The 22,638-nt window shown below is 34.4% G+C and overlaps 2 protein-coding genes across 7 annotated transcripts in view; one reads left to right on the top strand and one right to left on the bottom strand.

Moving 5' to 3' along the window:
• The window catches only part of RALGPS2 (Ral GEF with PH domain and SH3 binding motif 2), a 224,168-nt gene that overhangs the window by 134,379 nt on the left and 67,151 nt on the right, over positions 1-22,638 (top strand). The gene's annotated exons all lie outside the window — the stretch shown is intronic.
• Positions 1,395-21,014, bottom strand: ANGPTL1 (angiopoietin like 1). 2 transcript variants are annotated; one of them, XM_032160895.2, is made up of 6 exons: positions 20,679-21,014; positions 19,047-19,157; positions 14,892-15,740; positions 4,130-4,323; positions 3,216-3,486; positions 1,395-1,848 (listed from the first exon to the last, which is right to left on the bottom strand). In XM_032160895.2, the coding sequence occupies exons 3-6, from the start codon at positions 15,712-15,714 to the stop codon at positions 1,661-1,663; spliced, it is 1,476 nt and encodes a 491-aa protein (XP_032016786.1). In that variant the 5' UTR covers positions 15,715-15,740; positions 19,047-19,157; positions 20,679-21,014; the 3' UTR covers positions 1,395-1,660. The 2 variants fall into 2 exon arrangements, with proteins under 2 accessions (XP_032016786.1, XP_032016787.1); XM_032160896.2 differs by lacking the exon at positions 19,047-19,157.

Raw genomic sequence — 22,638 nt, 5'->3', positions numbered from 1 at the left:
AATGACACGAACCCGGGAGGCGGAGCTTGCAGTGAGCCGAGATCGCGCCACTGCACTCCAGCCTGGGCGACAGAGCGAGACTCCGTCTCAAAAAAAAAAAAAGATTTGGTGTAACAGTTAGATGCCCAGTTCCTTCCAGGAATCTTATAACAGATTCTTTGGTTCTGGAGGAAGTGGAGAGGGACTGAAAAACCAGTTTAAGATGACCACAGGTAAAACAAAGAATAATGCCACTGTGAGGTTTGGATATTTTGTTTAATTTGTTTCACCAGAAGTTTTATTTTGAGATGTGGAAGATGAAAAACATTGGTCATGTTGATAGACTTGAGTTGTCCAAATGATTATCTTCACATTAAGCTATTTCCGTGCATAGTTTGCCTCACACATTTCAATTTGAGATTTTCTTTTTGCTTAAGCAAAAGTTTCATGAGCTATCTTTAAATTTTTAACTTCACAAATAAATTAAGGGAAGGTCACCTCTAAGCAGTGAATATATATTTCTGGAAGGAAATTGTTCCAGAAAGTCACTAGTAAAGTTGTTGATTGCAAACATGAGTTAAAGATACTGTGAGACTAAGCGTTACACACACTGTAAAATGAAATTAGCAGTTTGGACTAAGCTATGCCCCTGTGGCTTCTGCTCTGGAGTTGTTGAATTCTCAGTATTGGGAAAACAGCCAACAGTTCCTTGAGTTTGTTTTAGTCCCACCTGTTCTAAGCATGCGCTAATACTTGTAAAGCTGTCCAAACTTTCTAATTTGAATTGCAGATTGGTTGGTTTTTTTTTCTTTATAATAGTAATATCAGTAAATTAGAAAAAAAGTAATAATTAATTAGAGCTATAATTCAGATCTATAGCACACTAAATATTCTGCATTTTTGTAATACCAATATTTTGCTGATTTTAGAACTACATAAAATGCGTTTCTGGAGATTTTGGTGTTCAGCATATCATATGAAGATAACACTGAAAAATTCATTCATAGATTTGTCTTTATAAATTGACCATTTAAATTATGCATGCATTATTTGTGGGGTTTTTTTATTTTTAAAATTGATATGTATTTAATACTATCGGTCATGTTGTTTTGGGAAAATCAGCATAGGATATATTATTAAGAATTCAGATTTAATCATTACATGTGAAAGGCACAAATTCATTTGAAATAACTTTTATTCAATGGAAGAAGCATTTTCTGTTGGCAAAACTAGAGGTTTCTCCCTAATTTTCTGTCTATATTTTTATAAATAAAATGCATTATTTGGCTGAAATTTTAAAAATATTTTTTTCACTAGACGTTAGAGCAATCTTAGATTTTAAATAAATTGTTAAGTATCTTGAACATGTTATTTATGATTTAAAATATAGCTTAGATTTGTTTTACATTGTGGCAAATATTTACATTTTAGAAAACAAATTTTGTATTTAGTCAACATAATTTTTAAAATAACTAGGATGTGGATACACATAATTTTCTGCAGTAATTGACAACAGATGAAACTACATTTATAGATTCCCTTTTATAGTTACAGTGAAATTCATTTTAAAAACTTTATGTGTAGAAATAAATTGTACCAAGTAATATACATGTAACATTTACATTTTTAAGAACTGAAAGGTACGAAGTTCTGTGTCATTTAAATTGGCGACTGTCTCTCTTCAGTCAATAGGCTTGATCATCATCTGAACTGCTCTTAAGGAGTATGACCCGCCTCTGTATTCGGCCCAGAAAATTCCATCTTGGTGCTTGCTTCTGTAATGGCCTCCTCTGTACCATACTCCATTTAGGTTAGAATGTGCACAGGCATTGTACCACCAGCCTCCTTTATGAAAATGGGCGCAGTTTCCTTTGAGGAAAAAATATAGATATAAACGTAAAAGTTTCTTCTAGGTGTGGTACTCTGCAATCATAAAAAACTTATTCCACCTTTAATTTGAACTTCCCTTACTAATCCCAGTTACCTTTATCTTAGCAGTTTTAAATGTCTTCATTTATTTGATTGCTGTTGCATCAACTGCTTGAAAGATCACTTGAATTGCCTTTTTTTAACTCTTGCTCTTTGCTTTCTTAAAATGTGCTTTTTTAAAAAGGGGGCTTTAATTTTCTAGGTAGCTGAGTAGATGCAAGCAGTGTTTATATGTGAAAGAGTTACAGAGGGAGAAATTGGGAAGGAAAGATATAGAAGAAGATAAAAGTCTGAGGAAAATTGAATTGTCAAAATAAAATAGCAAAAAATAATACAAAGTAAAATAAAACCAGCAGTCAAATGGGTCTCTGTAAATAAGATATATGTTATGGTCATATCTCTCTTCTTTTCTCGTTTACCAGTGTGAAATTGGTTAAAATAGAGACCTGTGTGCTGTTTGCCAAAATACAGCTGGAGAGAAAAACCAGTTTGGGGCAGGGATGGGGGAGAATTGTTGGGTGGAGGGAAGGAGGGAATCTCTTCATCAGGACCAGAAACCTGGGTTAAAAAGTCAAAAGCATATGAAAACTAAATTTGAAATTATGTGGATGGTCTAGTTGTTTCTTTCTAATGAAAATATTAATTTCCCCTCTGAATCAAGCTTTCTTGTTATTCCTATGCCACATGTCATAGTCATCTTGGTTTTCCCCCTCAAAGAAATGCTCTTACACCTTGTATCCAAATGGCTTGCATCCTTCACTCCTTGCAAGTCTTTATTCAAACGTTGCTTTCTCACAGTAGATTTTCCTGGCGAACCCATATAAAATAGCCCCCATCCCAGGCCTTGCTGCCCACCACTTTCTATTTTCTTACTCGGTTTTATTTTCGAGAGTACTTATTCCCACCTAACAAATTGTTTTGTCTCTCCTCCAGTGAGTAAGCTCCAAAGGGCGGGAACTTTGTTCACTGTTATATCCCCAGCACTTACAACAGTGCCTGGCACGTGGTAGGTGTTCAGTTAGTATTTGTTATGAATTGTAGGCACTTGCACTTTATTTCCAAATGAATGTGTTTCTGTTTTGCTTTGTGTTTTTTTCCCAGAACTTTGTTTTTCACATAGATCACACTTTGGGATTGCCTTATAGAAGAGATCCTAAAAGCTGTTTCTTTCAGTAGGTTAAATTTCCTGCCACAGTGACCAAAACTGACCTTTCTGAAAAGACTTTAGTAGCATATATATTTAGTAGATTCTATTTAATGCATAGAAGGTGATGATTCTACAAAGAATGGAAGTTTTTCATACTTACCTGCATACATATCTTTATCTCTGTCCAGTGTGGTGAATTGTTTACCATTATGCCACATCATAGAATCCCCTGCATTTCCCTGGTAAGTTCCCAGGCGCAGTCTATAGAATTCACTTTCAGGTTCCAGACGAAAGCTGCTGTATTCTGCATAGACTTTTTTATCACTCCAGTCTTCTAATTCAATCAATAACTTGTAATTATCTTGATTGCTAAGCATATAGATATTTTCCAGTCCAAGCCAATATTCTCCGTCAATGTTACCAAACCCTTTCTGTTAATAAGTGAAGAAACATGAGTGCATAAATAAGTATAGAGATAGTAAACATTTTTATAGATAAGTTTTAAACATTCGATAGCATAAAGATATTGGCCATTTAAGTGGTAATGTGTGCTTCCATTTTAGTTGGTCACTTGAGTTTTATAAGCCACACATTGTCATTCTGTTTTTGTTTGTTTGTTTGTTTTTTGCTTCTGATATGTCAGTATTCATTTGCATAGCTAGCTTCAAATCCTACAAATAAGACAATGCAAATGAGAATAAAATTTATCCATAGCTACTAAAAATATTAGCTAGTATACTACCCAGATCCTTAAAAAGGGTTCCTGGTCTCTCATATTCATCTAAAGAGCCCAACATTTTTTTCGTAATAGTAATCTTTGTAAAGTAGTAAGTGTAAGTCATCCAGACTGAAAGGGATCATTTTAAAGTGTATCTTCTGTTTCCTTTTTGCAATTTAATTTTGACTCTAAAACCAGAGACGAGAAATCATTTTTTTGACAGATGTAGATAATGAAAAAACATATGGATAGTTATTTTTAACTGTGTGTCTTATTTATTGCATAGCATCTTGTTTCTTGCATTATTGCAAGAATGGGTTTGTTTTTCTTCTCTTAGGTCTGCATCACTGATTTACCTTATAATTTTCCCAATTTCTGAAGAAGTTGACAGAGCCATCTGTTCTTTTCTGAATAACAGTCCAACCCCCAGGATCCAAACTGTTTTCACACCATAACTGCATTGGTCCATTGCTGTTTTCAGGTTTAATCATATAAATCCCACTGACCGAATGCCCAGCTTCTTTTGCTTGCTGACAGTCTTTGAATGGTCCTGTAATTGAAATATCATTTATTATCAGCAAACTTAATATGAGAAGAGACATATTTAAAGTTTTTAATCAAGATTCTTACCTTTGTGTCTTTGTTTACAGTTACCATTGTCTATCATATATACAATATTATAAAATATAACTAAATAAAAGGGTGACTCCGGTTCTGTCGGGAACATTAATTTGTTTCGTTTTCATCTGTTCTTTTCTTTGTCCATATATGTATTTTTATATTGTTATAATCCTAATACATGTAGAAAATTGGATTCTGTCTTAACATTTTCATGCAGCTATAGTCTCCATTCTGGCTGCATAATAATCCTTGACATTGATATATTTTTATCCTTCTATCATTGGACATTGAGGTTTTATGGATTTTTGCTATTATAAAGACTGCACAAAGTGTCTTCATTCTTATTGAATTCATTTTTTAATATTATAAAAATGCTGAGGGATCGATCTACTGGATCAGAGGATATCAGCTTATTCATAGTCCTACATAGTACCCAAGTTACAGTTTTGGAAATTTGATTTCAGTGGAACATACTAGTACCTTGAGATACTCATTGCAAATGGGGTCAGTCAAATAAGGTTTAGAAATGCAAAATATTATGTTTCCCTTTTGGAAATTCTCAGTGTACATTCACATATTAAAGACTGAAAAGCCCTGAAATAAACCAGATGCCCAAACTCATAGAATCTTAAATTTCCCCCAACAACACTTACTAACAGCCCAGGAGAATACATTTCAGGAATGTTAGCATAAATGCCTATCTAAAGAGTTGTATCAATCTGTATGACTAATAGTAATTTTCTGATTTAACCTACAGTTACCTGGTGATAGTTTACAGATGTTCTAGAGATAGAACAATTAACTAAGGTCATGTATCATAGAAGATGGTAAACCCTAGGCATAAATCCTTGTCTAATCCCAGAGTCCCTGCCCTGAACTGCTGTGTTGCATGCATTTGCCCTCATGTTATTTCATAGTTTTAGATATTCTCCATTTTTAATCCACTAATAATTTCTTCAAATTTTACAAATGACAACACATTTTGTGAAGTTACTTTTAGGGTGTCTGACTCTTGAACTTGAGATTTCCACATTTTTTGATCAGGTGAATATTCTTCAGTTTCATCCTTTTCCAGTGTTTCGAGCCTTTTTTATAAACATGCAAAATATATTAATGGATTTAGAAAAAAGAATTACCCTAAAGATCTCTTAGAACAAAAATGTATAAAAATTCTGATTGTCAAATTTTATATTTTACTAGAAATATGTGAGAGTTTAGTCAAGTAAAGTTCTTACAAGAATTTCTGTACTATAAGGATAATAGGATTGTTGAAATTTTAAGAAATCTGTTATCTGTACTTTGCCAGATATGTACAGTATTCCTTTTGGGTCTTACTGGGATAGAATTAATCTCATTAGGTAGTTACACAACTATAACAATAGAAGGGGTTCTTAGAGACTATGAGCTCTTCCTTGTAGATTGTTGCTTGAGGATAGAGACTTTTTTTTTTTTTTTTTACTTCATGTCATCAGTGTTTAAACCCTTAGAAAACTGTCTGTAATTTTTTTGCTCATTAAATTTCTCATTTTAAATACAAGGAAATTGAAAACTACACGCAAAAATCAAGAGGACATCAGTTTCTCTAGTCCAGATGTTTATTATAGTTCATTGATATTTTTCTCTCTTAAATTTTTAAAAATTATAATGCAATGTCCATAAGTAGTACAGACTAGTAAAAATTTGAGAAACTGGAAAGCCTTATTTATGGTGTCTTTCTTGGGTTATATTTATTTTAGGTATTGTATTTTTTAGTTCTAGAGTTGCAATTTGATTTTTTATAGTTTTTATTTCTCTTTTGAAATGCCCTATCTTTGCATTCATTGTAAACATATTTTCCTTTAAGACATTGAAAATAGCTATAACCACTACTTTAAAATTATTGTCCTTGCAGTTCCAAGTTTGCTGAGAGTTTTTATCATGAATGGATTTTGGATTTTTTCAAAGGCTTTTAAAATCTTTTTTCTTTTTTAATTTCTTTTCTAACTAGACACATCACAGGAATCAAAGGCTTTTTATCTGCCTACTGAGATGATGATAGGGTTTTTCTTTTTGTTGTTTGTTAATACACAAATTACATTGAATATACATATATTTTATATAATATCTAATATATATTAGAACAAAAAAGTGTAATATATATAAGAACAAAATATATATATATTAGAACAAAGAATGTATAAAAATTCTGATTGTCAAATTTTATATTTTACTAGAAATATGTGAGAGTTTAGTCAAGTGAAGTTCTGTACTATAAGGGTAATAGTTTTATCCTTGTAAGAATTTCTGTACTATAAGGATAATAGGATTGTTGAAATTTTGAGAAATGTGTTATCTATACTTTGCCAGATATATATACATGGTTTTGGGTTTTGTTTTTTTCTGGAGCCTGTTGCCCAGGCTGGAGTGCAGTGGTGTAGTCATAGCTCACCACAGCCTCAAACTCCTGGGCTCAAGTGATCCTCCCACCTCAGCCTCCCAAGTAGCTAAGACTACAGGCAAGTGTCACCATGCCTGGCTAATTTTTTTTTTTTTTTTTTTTTGAGAGATGAGGTCTTGGTACATTGCCCAGGGTGGTCTTGAACTCCAGGTCTCAAGTGATCCTCGGACTTCAGACCCCCAAAGTGTTGGGATTACAGGCATGAGCCACTCCACCCAGCCTTTACATTGATTGTATTTTGAATGTTAAACCAACTTTGTGCTCCTGGGATAGACTCAACTTAGTGAAAGTATTCAGAGCCCTTAACACTATACCTAACAAACTAGTCATCATCAGTAATTGTTCGTTCTTTCGTTTCTCCTTTATTCCTCATCTTAACACATAATTGTAGCTTATTTAATAAAGTAGCTTATTTAATAAAGTAGCTTATTTAATATCTGCTTATTTAATAAATTTAATATAGCTCATCAAAGATGAATGTACAGTCATTTCTACTGCAGATAAATATTACTGAAAAACCATGTTCTGCAAATTCATGCATTAAAAATAGTAGCTAATTTTAGCTCTTAACATAATTTGTATTCAGCTGCAGTTACCTGTGGCACAAAACATTAATATGCTTGGAAAAAATCCCATGTAAACCAGTATAACCTCTCTATTTTGCTACCATTATTCTCCTTTTCACTAGTCACATATGGGCTACTTCACATTATAGAAACTTGCATTGTAGTCAAGTAGGAAGAAGGGTAAAGAGCCTATATTTCAGAAAAGATGAAATTTACAGCATTTTAATTTCTTATGTGGGAGTGAGATGGAAGGAAAAGTGAATTATGACTCCCAGGTTCATACTTAGATTATTGTGTGTAATGCAGGTAGTATAATTGTTTACTTACAGTATGCATAGGCAAGGACTTTATCTTTCAGTATGTATCCACAGTTTGAGCCCACTTAGGAATTCAGATATGTAGATACAAAACTACGTGATTCCTAGTAGGCGTGGTTCCCAGAATTCCCTTAGTTCTGCATTATTCTTTCAAGAAATGTCTTCTCTGCATCTACTACAGGCTAAGGACTGTTTTAGAGTCAAGTGGAGGGTGGGAGAAGTCGCAAGAAAGAGAGAATTCCACTATAATATGACGAGTACTCTGATGGAGTTATGTAGCGCACATGGTAGCAAAGTCTAAGAACTAGCTGAGATCTCTGAGGAGCATTGCTCTTACTTTAAAATCTATTCGTGTTATAGTTAATGCACACATGAAAGTAGTTTTGTTACAACATATAAATATCTCATTTTATAAATTTGCATATTCTATAAATGTTATCTTTGTATTGCTTATTCTGTGAATATCATTTTCGTAAATGTTTACTATGCATTCATTTGAGTATAGTTTTGACAGTTTACATTTAAGTATATATTCAAAGGTTGGACTTTATTAGGTTATTTACTTTGCTGCAGAATATTTAGAAACATCAGTGTTCTGAATGTGGACAGAATATTTGTCAAGTATCATTTGTTCCATAGAGCTATACTCATTTTTTGCTATTTAATAGACACTCAGATGTTTAAAGCAAAATGGAGAGTTCTGGTTTTCTGAATCCAGCTTTGATTTGATAAAACTTCAATTATGCAAATTTAAGATTATCTTCAGCTTTAATTTTCAACCCATGTTTTGCAGTGGGCTTTGTGTTTACAGTTGGATATCTGTTAGACGGGGAAATGTAGTTGAAGTTCTTTTCCAGAATATATGGATAAAATTTTTCTCCTCAGTAAAGATATTAAATATCAGAATTCAGTATTTGTTTGTATTTATTTTTATAAACATACCATTAACCTGTCCTAGTCCAGTGTATATTGTTGATCCTAGCAGAAATATTTTCTCATTATTACTTGAAAATCTTATTTACTTTCTGCCCTAAAATTAGATTCTCTATTGTCCCTATCTTAAATGTTTTCACTGCTTTTTCTGTACCATAAAGAACATTGCTTGATAGAAATTAATGACAAATAGAAAATTTCAAGCTTTATTCTTGAGAAGCCAGATTTAATTATACCTAAAAAGTGTATTAAGAAGCATTATAATTTGAAAAATGTAAATATTTGGTGATTTAAAATAAGCCTACCACTAAAAAGCATATTTTTAGTTTCTAATGACTACTTTCCAAGTTTAACTTTTTTTTTTTTTTTTTTTTTGGAGACGGAGTCTCGCTCTGTCGCCAGGCTGGAGTGCAGTGTCACGATCTCGGCTCACTGCAACCTCCGCCTCCCGAGTTCAAGCAATTCTACTGTCTTAGCCTCCCAAGTAGCTGGGATTACAGGCGCCTGTCATTACGAAGTTTTAACTTTTTAAGCTTACCATTTATGTCCTCATATACCTAATATGACAAGGAAAGACACATAAAGGGAAGTGTACAAAATATGCAATGATTAATGATGGTCAAACCATGCCACGTCATACACAAAACACTTCTTTTTTTTTTTTTTTTGAGACAGAGTCTCGCTCTGTCGCCAGGCTGGAGTGCAGTGTCGCGATCGCGGCTCGCTGCAAGCTCTGCCTCCCAGGTTCACGCCATTCTCCTGCCTCTGCCACCCGAGTATCTGGGACTACAGGTGCCCGCCACCATGCCCGGCTAATTTTTTTGTATTTTTAGTAGAGACGGGGTTTCACCATGTTAGCCAGGATGGTCTTGATCTCCTGACCTCGTGATCCACCCGTCTCGGCCCATACACAAAGCACTTCTACCTGTACCCCCTCATTTAATCATCACTACAATTTATTTTACAAAAGAGGCAACTGGACCCCAGAAAGCTTTGCCAGAATCCAGGTTTACTGATATTCAGATCTATGCTTTTACACATGGTGAAGGAACTTTCTCCACTCAGCTCTCCTACAAGGAATAAACTTGTTTTTATAAATGTGCTATTTGTAAAAGAGTATTTTTTTTATAAAAGACTAACCCAAAATGCAGACACCAAATAACATTATTAGTTAAGAATTTCATTGATTTGCAACTTGTCAGGTGTATTATTACATTCTCAAACGTTTTGTTTTTAAGGTAGAGAAGAAGATAATGTGTTTGAAAAATGTTTTTTATCTAAATACTATTTTTTTATAACTTCATGGGTTTTTTGAGGTAGATTTTTGTTACATTTTCAAAGAAAATAAAAGATTGTCCTAACACCTTTTATAAAATGTGATATGCATAATTACTGTCTTCACCATTTTTAAATGTACAGTTTATTGGCATTAAGAACATTTATATTGTACAGTCATCACCACCATCCTTCTCCAGAACTCTTCATCTTGCAAAACTGTAACTATTAACCATTAAACAACTCCCCATTCACCCTCCGCCTAACATCTGGCAACCACAATTCTACTTTCTGTCTATGAATTTGACCACTCTAAATACTTCATATAAGTGGAGTCATACAGTGTTTATCTTTTGTAACTGGCTAAACACCTCTTAAAATATACATTGTTGTGTATTTTCACCTTATGCATGTAGAGACTTTAGAATGACCACGTACCTCCATGTAAAGTACAGTAATAGGAATTTCTTGGTGCCAGAGCATACATAAGTACACCAGTAGCCATCCATCTTTACCCTTTTTGTGCAAACACCTAAACAGCCTGAGACATTTTTTTCCAGAGAGATGTAAAAATAACATAAGTGAATAATTGAGCACATTGTGTAAAGAAAATAGCCAGCCTATTTGTTGTTGCTTATAGTAATTTAGTAAGAATCACAGAATATTCGAATTTGAAAAGGATATTAGAATAATCCAGTCCAGCACACTCATTGGGCAAATGAGAAAACACAAACTGGCAGTGACTTACCCAAGGTCACATAACAAAGGTAATGGTGGAACCAGGTGTTCTTAATTCCATGCTCTTTCCCTTATATTTTCCTTAATGTACTAATTAGTGTAGTAATTCTTATGGTGTAGCAAATTATCCGTTTGAATTTAAGAGATCAACATTTATAGAATAAAATAAAAAGTTAATGTTTACATAAAACAAATAATGAATAACAGAAAAAGTTATCTGCCCTTAATTTTTGCGTTAAAGAAAGGTTCATTGGGGATAGGTACACCATTTTTTCATTAAAACAAAATGTGTTTAAGAGGACTTTTGACATACTAAATCCCTAATATGAGGTTTAATTCTGTAGCATTAGTGGGTTTTTTTTTTTTTGTACTAATGCTAAGTATATACTAAAACAGAATTGGTATGTTTCATTTTGTATAAACATTTTCTTAGAAAAGTTTGTCAGTGTTTAAAAATGTGAATAGTGATTTCTGCTAGAATTGGTTATACCATCCACTCAAGCTTCAGGGATCACATAGAGTACTCCATGGCAGTTGTCTTCATACTTACATAATTGTATACCTCATCAGTTAAAAAAAATTCACACAGCTCAATTATGTTTATTTATAACTTACGTATACAAACTACTGATAAATTATATAAAAGCTTACATAAAACAAAATTTTTAAAGGATATCAAAAGCAATTTTTTTTTGTTTTTTATTTCTATACCCAGTGAGTCACTTTATACCCCGCATTTTCCTTTGGAAATCAAAGGGATTGAGGTTTGTTTGTTGTTGTTTTTTGAGTCTCACTCTGTCGCCCAGGCTGGAGTGCAGTGGTGTGATCTCGGCTCACTGCAACCTCCACCCCCCGGGTTCAAGTGATTCTCCTGCCTCAGCCTCCTGAATAGCTAGGATTACAGGCACGCACTACCACGCTCAATAATTTTTTGTATTTTTAGTAGAGACGGGGTTTCACCATGTTGGCCAGGCTGGTCTCAAACTCCTGACCTCAAGTGATCCATCTGCCTCGGCCTCCCAAAGTGTTGAGATTACAGGCGTGAGCCACCATGCCCGGTGAGGATATTAATAATGATAATCATTTACCTAACTTAATGATACTCTGGCCTGTTGCTACTGTAACTTAGAACAGTATAAAATGAACAAATCCAATATGATATAATATATTAAATTACTTTCATGAGGGCCTTTAGAATGACAATTTTAAGCTCTATAAAAATGTCACCAAATCAGCTAACACATATTTAGCAACTGCAGATAAGACACAGTAACCATCTACCAGGAAGGAGCGTATAATATAGTTGGAAAGCCTCTTAGTTAGATATATTCTGAGTGTATGTAAAGATAACTGATAATTCAAGAGGAACTATACAAAATGTCTTATGTATGTTACAGAGAGTAGAGGTATTCATGGAGAGGAACAATCACTTCAAACCTGTGGGCATCAACAAGGGCCTCAAGGAGGAGTTGCATTTTTTTAATTAATTAATTTATTTATTTGGTTGGTTAGTTGGTTAGTTTGGCTTGAGTCTTATTCTTTGAGTAGGCAGAAAGCATGAAAATATTTAGGGGAAAATGAATGGATTTATTTTATTGGAACAGACGGTTTTTGTGAAGGAAACTAGTGGAAGGTCCGCTAGGAAAGTAGGCTTGATTCTTTAGGAGGACATTATTCTTAGCCAGACTAAGCAAATTGGACTTTTTCTGTTTGCAGAAGCAGATATGTGAGTAGTTTAAGAAGATGGATCTGCTGGCAATGTAAATATATTTTGATAGAGAAAACAGAGTTAACACCAGTTGGCAAGCTATTATACAGTTCATAGTAAGAACTAACATTTGAGTGCCAGGCCTGTTCTAAGCACTCTTCAATTGTTAAATCTTATGAGGTAAATACTGTAATTCCCATTTCACAGGTAAGGAAACTGAGGCACAGATAATTTTCTTTCCCCTAAGGTCACACAGCTGGTAGCCTACGGAGTCTTTGTCTTCTAGCTGCTGCTGTGGATCATTTGAATCTAAATGAGAGTTCTGGTTCTGAATAGAAATGAGGGACATGCACACAAGAGACCAAAAAGGAGACATGGGTAGAATTCAGTGGACTGTGTATGGGGCAGCTGGGGAAGTATCAAAGATGAGCCAAGCTCATTTAGAAATGGATGACAACATTAATCAAAACAGAGATGTTGAGATCAAATGGTGAAAAGACAGTTAACTATCTTCCAGAAGCATTCAGACCAGCAAGGAGACAGACGTATAAATAAATAACTTCAGTGTAATATCATATAGAAAACATGTTTAAGAAATAGTCAGTCTGGATTAAGAAAATGTGGCACATATACACCATGGAATACTATGCAGCCATAAAAAATGATGAGTTCGTGTCCTTTGTAGGGACATGGATGAAACTGGAAAACATCATTCTCAGTAAACTATCGCAAGGACAAAAAACCAAACACCGCATGTTCTCACTCATAGGTGGGAATTGAACAATGAGAACTCATGGACACAGGAAGGGGAACATCACATTCCGGGTACTGTTGTGGGGTGGGGGGTGGGGGGTGCGGGGACAGCATTAGGAGATATACCTAATGCTAAATGACGAGCTAATGGGTGCAGGAAATCAACATGGCACATGGATACATATGTAACAAACCTGCACATTGTGCACATGTACCCTAAAACCTAAAGTATAATAAAAAAAAAAAAAAAAAGAAATAGTCAGTGATTTGGGGAAAAAGCCACCTAGGTTTGTTTGTTTGAATCTGGGAAGTCATAACATCAAAGGTATTATTTGCGTTAAGCCTTGAGATCTGCTAAATTGACAGATAAGCTGAAAGAAGGTGTTTCAATAAAGAAAGCAGTAGCATGTGAGGTAATGGTGAAATATCCAAATGCAAACATCTAGCTTTGGTTAAATCAGGAGGGAGAGCTCCATTCAGGAATCATCTGAGCAGTGGTGATACTTGAAGCCAAGATATTCTGAAGTAGAATATCTTGAAGAAAGACTTTAAGGCATAGAAGGAAGAAGATGCCAGTGAAGGACCTGAAGAAATAGGAAGGAAGGAAGAATATTAAAATGTAGAAGGCCAGGAAGGCAGGGCTGTGAATAGCCAAGTGGTATTCACTGACACAGAGATGAAACCACTTCGTGATATATGTCTTTCCAGTCTTTAGTCTGTGTTTTTATTGTTACTGTTTAAAATTATTTCATAGTATATGTTTTATGTCCTGCCTTTTCAATAAGTGAATGAGCTGCAATTTATTTACTCATTGCTTTGGGGCATCTGGGTTTTCCCTTCCACTCTAAGGAAGCAAATCAGCTTGTAAAGGATTCTGGGGAATGAGTTATGAGAAAATGGATGCAAGTGTAAAATAAACATAAAATACTGAATTCAGAAAGTTAGCAGTGGGTTTAGTAAACTGAAACAAAGATGAATTATTCATCTTTGTTTTCTGGACACCTAGATCAGTGACTGAGATTGAATGCATGAAGAGAGAAAGAAATGAAATTTAAAAGTAGAGTTTGGAATCATGCATGATCAATGCAATAGTTTTTTTTAATAGTAATGAACATTTATGTTTCTTAGGATACACAGTACTAATTGTTTAGCCTTGGAAAATAGGAGGGATACCTTTTCTTGAGGCTGAGGGCAAGAAGGCATGGCTTTTGTACAGCTGCTTTCAAGATAAGAAAGAACAAAACCCAGGACCTGATTAGACTCACTCAGTATAGTAGTAGATGAGTCATCTGCTGAGAGTGGAGATAATGAGGTGTAATTACAGCTTGAAGAGAGTGAAAGCAAAATTTTACATGTTTCTTTTGAAGAAGAAGATGTACAAGCAGCAGGAAGTAAATAAAAGAATTGTCAGGTAGCAGCGACGACCTAGCTAGAAGCTGATAGGATGGTTATGGTGCGCAGGAGTGGTTCGGAGTGGAGCATGTACTTATTCCTGTTTCAAGAATAGTAGTCCCTCGATCATAAGAATTTGGATGGAAGACTGATTTTTTTCACAGAATACATTAAGTTTTTATAAACTCCTAGAACTTCAGAGCTGGAAGAGGAGATATATTTAAGTTCAATTCTTGATATTAATAAAAAACAATAGAAATTTTAATGTACATGTATAACATCGCAAAATGAAGAATAAGCATTTGTTATGAGCATTGTTTCATAAAGCATAAAAATATAAACCTCATACTCCCATTTTTACAGTAAGAGGTAACTCACCTTCATTGATGAAAGTTACCGGTGGTATCTTGAAAGGGCTTTTGGTGGGAGAAGTTGCCAGATCAGGTAGTGGCATTAAATCTCTGGGATAACCTGGATCCCTCTGAATCTCGTTACCTCCCAGCAGACCAGGAGTATACTGATGGCTGTTAGGAATATGTTGTGGCACCACCTGGACAAGTGGGGGAGACACATGGGTGTCTTGTCGGGAAAATATCCTCAAGCACTGTTCTTCCAACAAAGTGATCATCACAGATTGGTTATTGACAAGATCAGTCAAGGAAGCGTATTTCACCTCTAGTTCCCTGTATCTTGTTGCCATCTTCAACATTTCTGTGGTGACATTGAGGATTTTGTTTTCCAGTTGGGAAAGTTCAAGTGAATTATCCCTCTTACGGATAATCTCATGTAATAGTTGCATGTAGAGTTGAGTAACACGAGAATTCATGTTACGGCTTTCCTTTCTCAGCAGCTTTACCTCATTCACAATGTTTCCATCTACATCCACCACCAGTTGCAGAACATCTATCTCCCGCTTCTGCCTGGAGAGCACATCCTTCAGGTTTTCAAGGTCCATCCTGGTGATCATGTCTTTAATGGTACTTGCATCTTGCCCCTTGGTGTTGACACAGATTGGCCCTGTTATTCTTTGTTCAGGTACCAGGAATGTGTATGCACATTTCTTTGTTTCCTCTTTACCATCTGTGGCACGAGGGTATCTTCTCTGGTTTATTTTTTTAATTTTTAACTGTCCACCTCTGCAATGTCCAGCGTCCACTAATAGGAAGAATAGCACACCTAGGGTCCAGGTAAAAGCCTTCATTTTGAAATGAGGTTGTAAAATGATGTCTTTTGAAAAACAAATCAGTGAAGGGGAAAAAGCAAAAAGAATTCATATTAATCTAGGTTAAAGTCAGTAATATTAAAAACTATCTGAGGGAAAAACTGAATATTTATTGGTGTTAATAGATTAGGCTAGAATTAACTATTAATTTCTTAAATTTAATATTAAGTTGTAATACTTTGGCATTTGTTTAAAGATTAGGTTTCAGAGAATAACTCTTCCAGCTACCACCTTATTGTAATCCTTTTTGTTACCCAGTTTATTGAGCAGATTTTGGTCAGTGTCCACTCTGTGCAAAGGTACACTGCTAGTGCTGTTGAGGCTTTTGAGACCCTGATAAGATAGCTTTCTTACCTTTAAAAAGCTCACTCTTAAGACTATGAAAATGGTACACAGTGTTTGTAAGGCATTAATTAAAACATTCTTGCCTAACTAGTATTAAAATTACCAGGTGACTTTACTAGCCAATGTTTTAGATTCATACCATACAATTCCAATTAAATTGAACTTCTGTAATAAATGATGTCGTCTTCATTAAAATGTTCAATAAAGTTAAAGATTTTAGGCAAATCTAAACCCAGATAGTTTTAGCATCATATGCTTTTTATTTTTATAGCGTCTCCTTTTGGGATTAGTGACAGGTTTTAGAATGATAGAATGCTCATTGTCATTGTGGGTAATTATATTTCCTGAACTGTAATTATATGTAATCTAAGCTTATAGATGATTCAGCAGGTTTGTTCTTCTAACAGAAGTCCTACTGAACTGTATTTTAGTAAAATGTTAGTAATTTTCTACAACCATTACCAAGGAAAGAAACGTATCTGTAATTGAATATGAATGTCAGAGTTGGAAATGCCTTAGAGACCCTATCATTCAAGAACCTCTTTGTACTCTGTGCGTGTTGAAGGCTAAGGCCACACAAGGATTAGAACCAGGTCTAGATCGGGTTCTCTGACCCATAGTCAGTATTTATAGCAGCAGCACATATACTAAAATATGTGCTTAGAATGTTTCATTTTTGCTGTAGCAGATGAGAAATACTTCTTTATAGTACAAATTCTTCTGAGGAAACAATTTCAAGAGCCAAGACTTTTTCCTTTCTCTCTAGTTACCTCCCACAAGAGTAGCAGCAGTAGAATGGGTAAGGTATGTTCACTCCATCAGATCTACTAACAAGCCTGGTCTAGTACAGGCCACCTTTTCACTCTTGCGAACTTGATACCTGCCGTTTTCGAAGGATGGCAGTGGATACCCTAAGACAGAGCTTTTCTGTCCAAATTTCCACATAAGTACCTGTTTCTTGATTTAAGAAACCAGCTCCTAAGTTGTTTATGCCTGTTATTAATAACAACACAATAACAGTAATTAATATTTATTGAGTGCTTGTTCAGTGTTAGGCACTGTTTTAAGCCATTTTCATGTTTTACTTATCACCACAACCCTGTGAAGTAGGTTATTATGATCCCCACTTTCAGATGGAAAACTTGGCGTCCAAAAGTTAAGTACCTTATTATCTAGAGTCACCCAGGTTCATAGTGATGGAGCGAGAATTTTAATCCAGGCTGAAGACTTCAGAGTTCATGTTTTCAATCCCTTATATTTATGTAGCTTAACACATGTTAACTATTTGCATTTATAACACTGAAGTAATGCTGTATCGTTTTATAAAGGAGGAAAATCCTTGAGAAGCTAAATCACTCAAATGGGATTTAAACCTTCTACTCCTAACTTTTCTAGACCTATGATTTGTACCCTAGTCATGTCATAACCACAGAGGAGTCTTAAGTTTATGTTTCTTGTTTTTCACTGCCTTTTCCTGGTTTATATCCCTTTTCATTGACCAGTTACTTAATTATGCAAAAGTATTTATGGATAATTTTTGGTAGAATTTGTGTCCACGTTCTGCCAAATCATTTTTTTGCATCTCAGACTCTTCTGCAGCAATTTCTTTCCTTCCATATGTATTCTGTCAGCTGATAGTTATATATCTAACCTATGATTATGGACCCCTCCCGAAAACAAAGGTCATGTCAATGAAATATAGACTCTTATGCTGTCGTCATGAAGACTACTGCTACTTTCACTTTCTAAAACCATGTTCTTTTTTTGGTATTTTTCAATTGAATAATGTCTTCAAAATGGGTAGATAATGAAAATAAGGCAAATATAGATGGAGTCTGGAGAATTATTATTATTTTACTAACAAGAGAGGGAATGAAAACAAAAAATAGGGAGGACATAACAATCTGTATTTCTATCAAGGCCTTCTTTTGCTGACTGATAGCCAAAGCACACATGGGTATTTTTTTAGCTTTTTATGTTTTCATACCTTGCTTTCTGACATATATAGAAAATTTAGACAAACAGTCATCTATTTTATTTTTAAAAGTAGACTTTTACTGTATAGGAGTTACCTATACCAAAAACCGATAAAACATTTATGATATCTCCAGATTCGTGGAATTTAGATATGGGTTATTTTAAAAACTAGGGACAAGAAAATAAAAGCCGTCATCCTCCTGGGCACATGCGTATCATTTTTCCTGTATATTTAATTTAACTTACCACTGCTGAAGTCCGTTCGTTTTAATACTAGAATGGAAACTCTTAGATCATAAAGTTATTTTACTTAAATAATATTTACTATGAAATAAACCACCAAAACAAGGAAAATGCAGGAAGTAATATAAAACTCTAAAACAAATAGAATTTTATGAGCAATATTCTGATTGAATAGCTTGTATTAATACCAGACACAGATTTTTATAGAACAGCTAAAAGCGCATCATCCAAGACTGCTGTTAGGACTTTGCATCAGTGTTGTCACTGAAGAACAAAAAACACCAAAATGCTAATCTAAATTAAAATAAAAACAGCTTCCTTGTGTGTATTCTGCCTTGGCTCATTGTGGTTCCTATAAGATTAAATCGTAAGATAAATCACTGTTTACGATAAGAGAAAGTGATCTAAATTAGCATTTAAAGGAGGCAACTAAAAGTTTAGTTTTAAAATAAATATAATTTTTTTTAATAAATACAGAAGTATTGGCCTCACTGTCACTTAAAGCAGGGCAAGGAGCCACATTTCTTAAGTAGTAGACTAGCTACGTCAGGAGTAAAGAACTGGTTTTAAAAATACATTTACTGTTATGTTTTCTAAAAACATTCTCTTATTTAATATTTTCTCACATATGTTCAGTTTTGAAGCAAAAGATCCATAAATCTATGTTACCTCATAAAACTTTCTGTATATGTTAAAATTTTCCTAGGCCCCAAGAGAATGTTATAAATTAGTTATAGAATACTTACGTTTAAATCTAAGTCTTTACTTAGTTGTTTTTAGAAGAGAAAAAAAAAGTCTTCTATGCGTTGGGTTAATTTTATTAGTAGCTTTTCTCTTCATAGTTGCTATATTGCCAGCTAGTAGAGAGAAGAAACGAAAGTCAAGATTTGCCTCCTTTCAGATGGTAAACTCATAGAGGCATTTAACTGGCTGTGTCATGCACTGAAAACAGCATGAGGCAATGAAGTTAAATTTATGAAGCATTCAGGATATGTTAGATAAAGAATTTCTAGATTGTGAAATATGTTCTGGGAAGAAACTTGAGAACAATCTAATCCCCTTGATATATTTAAGAAAAGGATAAATAGTTATCTGTGTGATTTGGGGTTCAGATTAAATGCCTGCCTTAAGACCGCGTCAGTAAGAACTGAGGCTTAATGAAGTCCTGCACTTTCCATAGCATGCAACAACAAAAAAGAGAGATGACAGTATTTCAGATCCACTGTTGCTTGGAAATTTTGTTAGAATTTCTTGTAAAATATGTGTTTAACAGAAATCCTGCCAGTATTTACAGTTTTAAATCTTTAAGGAAAGGACATGAAAGCAAAGTTGGAAAAAATTTTAGCTTTACCATTATTTGCTTATTCAAGATTCTTAACCATTAATATCTTTAATTTTTACAAGGCCAAAGGAGCCCCAAATCTAACAAACTTAAGTGTCTTTGGTTTAAGGCATACTATTGGTAATGAGTAATTTTATCTTTAATAGTTTTTATAATGCATGTAAAAAAAGCTCCCAGATAGAATATTGAAGGAAACCTCTTATGTGTGCTTAACAAAATTATTTCTATCTAAAATATTACATATTTTTGGCCTTTTAGTCATGAATTTAATTACATCTTCTGGGTTCTTATTTTCTGTTGTTAATACTGACTACTTACATAGTGCTTTTGTGTGTATATCAATAACTTAGCTTTTCCAAGTGATTCCATTTGTAGTAAGTTTAATTTCTGTCATCCAAATTAAATTACTATTACATGTAAGCCTGGAAAGCTATTTAAAATTTTTGAGTTGGAACAAGAAATGCCATAGATTAATCTTAAATCTGTACAAGAATTTCTGCTTAATATTTGGTTATACTGTAATAGAGATTTTGTTGCAAAGACTTTCAACTATTTTTATATCTTAGCTTTGTTTTATGACTTCACTCTGAGAAATCCAACAGTTTACGTGTATCTTAAGCACACACGCTGTAGCTGCAGGAAGAGAAACTAATTGTGTTCACGACTATTTAGTTTGTATTCCTTTGTTTTTAATCATTGTGCTATAAGCCTTATACATTTAATCTGTTACTTGTTAAAATTTCTTTCTGCTGTCACTAAAGCACTTGTTTTCAGAAACCCAGCATGGCATGCATGTATCAGTCTGTAATCATATACACTATCATTAAATTGAACCTCAAATAATGCATTAACCATTGCACAGTACTTAATTATTTTTATGTCAAGTTGCAAGATAAAACCTTTTTCAGATGAGATAAACTGTAGAATATTCCAAAGGTCTTTGTTTAGTAAAAGATTCTGAAATTTCTACTACAAATATAAAATAGTTATGCATTTGCTATACATAATATTCTTAAATGAAAGAAATGTTAAATACCTTTTTGTTATCTGTTGATACAGTGAATCCAGAAACTTGCTGCCCTTATTCTTGATTTTAAAAATCAGTGTAGAAGTTTGTTCATCTGTGACTTTAATGGCAGCTGCATTTTTGTTTTGGACCGTTGAATCCAAGCTGTAAGAAGGAACTTCTTTTTCCTTTTACAATACTAATCAATTGAATTTGACAAGCCACCTATGTAATTTTAAGTAGTATAGTGGAAGTTCTGGTCTGTGGGCCTTCTTTAATCCAGCAGAGAAAGCGTTGTGGCTTTGCTCTGTCTGCCACATGGAGAAATGCAGTAACCAGCTGCAGCTGACCCAGATTGTATATACAGTACCCCTGAATAGTGATTCCCTCTTTCTCAGTAGACTCAAGTTCAGCCCACATATTACATCACCAAAAATTGCTGGAGACTGGGGGCGGGAATCTCCTCCTTAGGATTTCCTCTTTGTAGCCTTAAATAGGGGGGTGGGATCAGCAGGAGGTTGAATAGTTTCGAACAAGGAGAGATTGTGTGCAGGTTGAAGGAAGGGCACCATCTGGAAACAAACTATCATAGTTCAGCGTGCAATTATAAAACAAACATTTTAGTCTGCTGGCCAGAGATCTTTTAAGTTGAATACCGAAAAGAAATAGTGCTCCACTTCACTTAGAAGTAGTTGCAGGCTGATGAGTTTGGTTTTTGTTAACAAAGAACAAGAGCTAGACTTTGTCAGGAGGCAGCCACCTAAATAATGTAATACTCTTTATAGCCTAGAAGAATTTGCAAACATTTTACTTATTAAGTTGCTAATGAAGGTTTTAAACTTACAAGAAACTTGATGTTGTTGTAGTATGTTATGTCTTACTGTGTAATGTGTCTTAAGACAAAACAGCCTTTATGTATAATTACCAAACATAAGTGAAATTCTTTCAGATGCTTAATACTTTATTACATTCTGGTGTTACATAATGTCATATCCTCCTATTCTACAAAATGACCTCTCTTCTCTGTGAAAGGTCATTCTTGTTATTAATTGATGTGGTGTGGTTTAAAAACAAACATAACCCTGTCATTGATTACCTAGTTGCTGTAAGCTGCTTCTAGATTAAACTTTTGGGCTTTCTGTACATACCTGTGCTTTCCCTTCTTTATTGCTATAGCTTGTGCTGTGTTTCTCTTTCTGTTAGGCCACACTGTTGATCCACATCCTTTATTTAAAGTCTGAGCTTATTTTCTACCTCTTTCACAGAATCGTTTCTTTGAATTCCTATGCCATATATAGGTATACCAGAGGTTGCAAACACAAGGGCCTAGAAAGGCAAATGCTCACAAGAAGATGGAGCAGGTAATATAAATCAGTGAAGTAAATCAGTAGTAAGATACTGGAGGGAAACGAAGTTTATGGCAAGTTGGCATCCTTTTGGTTAATTTAAAGGGATCTGCCTGCACCTTCTCAGCTGTACTTGTGGCCATGAAGGATTATGAGACAGTGTTGCCAGATCTTCCCATTATTCAGGAAAAAAGAGCCATTTAGATTTTTCCTGTAATACTTCCTGATTTTAAAAAACATTGGGACAGATGTGCTGCCAGCTTCTGGCCTCTGATTTGTATTATGTATCGTTTCTTGAGCATTCAGTAATTATGTTGTAGTCACTAATGGCTTAAATCTGGGAAAAATAAGAGATAGTAAATTCTTTCTGAGCTTTTAAATCTCAGCAGTTTGGAGCTTTCTAACTTGAGCACTTGGTAATATCACTAGCCAGGGTAGGAAATTGGAATGACAGGTATTTAGGGACAAATTATGGTTAGATATGTTAAATTGAAAATGAAAGTCAGGAGCTCAGTTATATAGAGAGATTTGAAAGTCACCAGCAATTAGGTAGTAGCTAAAGCTATGGAACTAAGATACTAGAGAAAGTACATGTAGAATGTAAAGGAAGATTAATGACAGACCGTGATACCAATTTCCAGGAA

Source organism: Hylobates moloch, unplaced genomic scaffold, assembly GCF_009828535.3.
Source record: "Hylobates moloch isolate HMO894 unplaced genomic scaffold, HMol_V3 SCAFFOLD_8, whole genome shotgun sequence".
Classification (NCBI taxonomy): domain Eukaryota; kingdom Metazoa; phylum Chordata; class Mammalia; order Primates; family Hylobatidae; genus Hylobates; species Hylobates moloch.
Note: the sequence above shows the minus strand (reverse complement) of the source record. Positions and strands in the feature narration are given on the sequence as shown.